This window comes from Trypanosoma equiperdum (assembly GCF_001457755.1).
Source record: "Trypanosoma equiperdum strain OVI genome assembly, contig: ctg_816, whole genome shotgun sequence".
Lineage (NCBI taxonomy): Eukaryota > Euglenozoa > Kinetoplastea > Trypanosomatida > Trypanosomatidae > Trypanosoma > Trypanosoma equiperdum.
Genome location: NW_027124772.1, coordinates 1223 through 3812, shown reverse-complemented (window position 1 = coordinate 3812; position 2590 = coordinate 1223). Strand labels below are relative to the sequence as shown.

At 43.6% G+C, this 2590-nt stretch overlaps 1 protein-coding gene and 1 pseudogene across 2 annotated transcripts; both read left to right on the top strand.

The window, feature by feature from the left end:
• Window positions 1-64: 64 nt before the first annotated feature.
• On the top strand, window positions 65-643 carry TEOVI_000378700:pseudogene (annotated as a pseudogene). The gene is given in 6 exon segments: window positions 65-106; window positions 109-165; window positions 167-334; window positions 337-399; window positions 402-572; window positions 575-643. Coding segments are annotated over 6 exon segments (570 nt in total).
• A 476-nt stretch (window positions 644-1119) lies between these two features.
• Window positions 1120-2013, top strand: TEOVI_000378600 (Trypanosomal VSG domain containing protein, putative; the record flags this gene model as incomplete). The annotated part of the gene is made up of 1 exon (XM_067226636.1): window positions 1120-2013. The coding sequence occupies one exon, from the start codon at window positions 1120-1122 to the stop codon at window positions 2011-2013; it is 894 nt and encodes a 297-aa protein (XP_067082737.1).
• Window positions 2014-2590: the final 577 nt, after the last annotated feature.

Sequence of the window (2590 nt, the reverse complement as noted above, 5' to 3'; positions counted from 1 at the left end):
TGTGGAATATTTTATACAAAATACTGCAGAAAGTGAGGAACAATTCAGTGAAGAAGGTATAGTAAAAGAGCATGTGGAGATATGTTATTTTTTTATGGTAAGTACAGAAAAGAATAGGATAAGAAGTTATATCATTTACTAATATCACCTCCTAGTAAAAAAAGCTTATCTTAGTGGTGGTGGTTTAATGGCAAGAATGTGGGAATTTAAGAAATTTGAATATGCATTTGAAGAGTTACTAAAAGGAAGTGAGGAATAGTGGTCGGATCAAAGTATTTACAAACCGTTGCTTCTTTGTAGTTTTACACAGGAGGAAGCTGTTGGAAAGAGATTTTGGGGGGGAGCGGAATGAATGAATTGGATTATGAGGAAAGATTCTTTTCTATTCCCAGTAGTGGGTTATTGGAGAAGCCCCATTTATCGATTTTCCTTGGCAGCCAATTGCATGGGAGGAGAAAGTAAGAATGACTGTGAAACATATTACCTGGTATGGAGATTTGAAATGTCTGAAATTCATGACGACAGAGATAAGGAAGAATGAAAGTTACGCTGTAGATGGGAGGAAAGAGGATTTGAATACGGTATTATTCGGCGTTAAAAGAGTAAAAGGAAGGGGAATTTGTTTGTGGCTAAAAAGCTGTAAATAAAACTACCGAACAGTAAGCGACAGCGCACAATAAAGCTTAAGGAACACAAACACTGTCACATATACTCTCTCTTAAAACAACTGCAACTACGAATACCAAACAAAAAGACAACTTTTCGCCGGTGCCCAACTCAAGCCGGGATATCTTATTCCTATAGAAGCCAAGACATGTTGAAGAAAAACTTTTTAATTTCGGTAGCGGCAGCAGCAATACTAGCGGTCCATCATTCTGGGGATGCCGTCAACGCAGGAGACAATACACACCTTTTTCTAGACCTTTGCGCTCTAATCACATTACCAACCCGACAAATACCAGAGCTGCCGTCGGCGAACAGCGGGAAAAACGTCTTTCAAGAGATAATGAAGCTGAACAATTCCCTAAGCGACGAGACATGGCGAAAGAAATTTGCAAAAGCAGAAACCGGACAAAAAGAGAGAGCAAAATATCAAGCCCAAGGGGGAAAGTCGACGAAATGCACCAACAGAGATGGAATCTTTGGACAGAGGCAGAAGAAGAGCTTGACAAAGAAAAAGGAGCCAAGACAACAGAACAAGCGGCGGGACTCAATGGCATCACACCTGAAGACAGAACACAACTCCTAGCCATGCTTCAGTCGCTTCCCGAAGAAGCCGCCGAGACCTATTCAGAACTGCAAAGGCAACTAACCAGCGAATCGGCGATAACAAAAGCCAAATTGCGGCAGAAATTAGCGATAGCAGCGTACGGCGAAGGTGTGAACCAGCTTTCGGATCTAACCGACGAAAAGCTAACAGGGTCATCGCCAGGCAGCAAAACAAGGCAGGCATACTGTGGGGCAGAAACGCCAAAAACGACAGACGCCACGATGTTAGCTGGTCTGCTGTACTGCATCTGCGCAGGAGAAAACGGCGACAGCTCAGGCAACTTCAAGGCATGCACGGACCAGCAAAGCGGAGCGACCTCGGCAAAAGAAGCAATGACAGACGCGGCAACAGACTTAAAAGCATTAGCAGGTCTCTACCCAACTGCGCCAACAACGGAACTGGTAAATCCGGCCGACATACTGGAGCCTTTGGCGACCTTTATGGGGAAAGCGAAAGGGAACGACAAATACGTAGTCTTCGGTACACTAACGTCAACGGGATGCAGCGGGAGCAAAGGCAGCGGACTGTGCGTCATCTACAAAACAGAAACCGCAGCAGAAGCACAGAAACTTCGACAGGCCCCGTGGCGCAAAAATCTCGTTGACGCTGCGGCGATGCTAACAAAGCAAGCAGCACAGGCGGGGGAGATAAAGAGACTAACTCAAAAACTAGAAAACATCAAGAAACAAGCCTTCAACATAAGGCCGCAACTAGAACTGCGGAAAAGCCAACGGTGGCCCTAATGGCTACTGCACCTAAAGGTCCAACCCAAAGCGGAGCCCAAACCCTCCAAACAAAAGGACAATGCGAAGCGATAAACAAGGCAGCACAATGCAGAGAAAAACACCTAAAATGCGAATGGAAAGGTAAAAATGACGAAAATGGAGAATACTGCAAATTGAACGAAACACACGTAACGGAGAAAGCAAAACAAGCACGAGCAACTGGAGGAAATGGAGAGACAAATACAACAGATAAGTGTAGTGCGGCAAAACCCCCCGAAGAATGTGCTGCAGTAAAAGGTGAAATTCCAAAAGATAAGAAAGCTGTTTGTGGATGGATTGAAGGCAAATGTCATGATTCCAGCTTTCTAGCAAGTAATAAATTCGCCCTCAGTGTGGCTGCTGCTGCATTTATGGCCTTGCTGTTCTAAAACAAATTACCCCCCTCCTCTTTTTCTTGCTAAACCTTTGCTAAAATTTCGCTATTTGATATATTTTAACACCTAAATTCTGCCAAGTTTTTTTGTTGGTTGTAAAAATTCTGATTCTGTGAATTTTTTTGTTGAGTAAAAACTTTATCCTCTTTTTCAACTGTCCT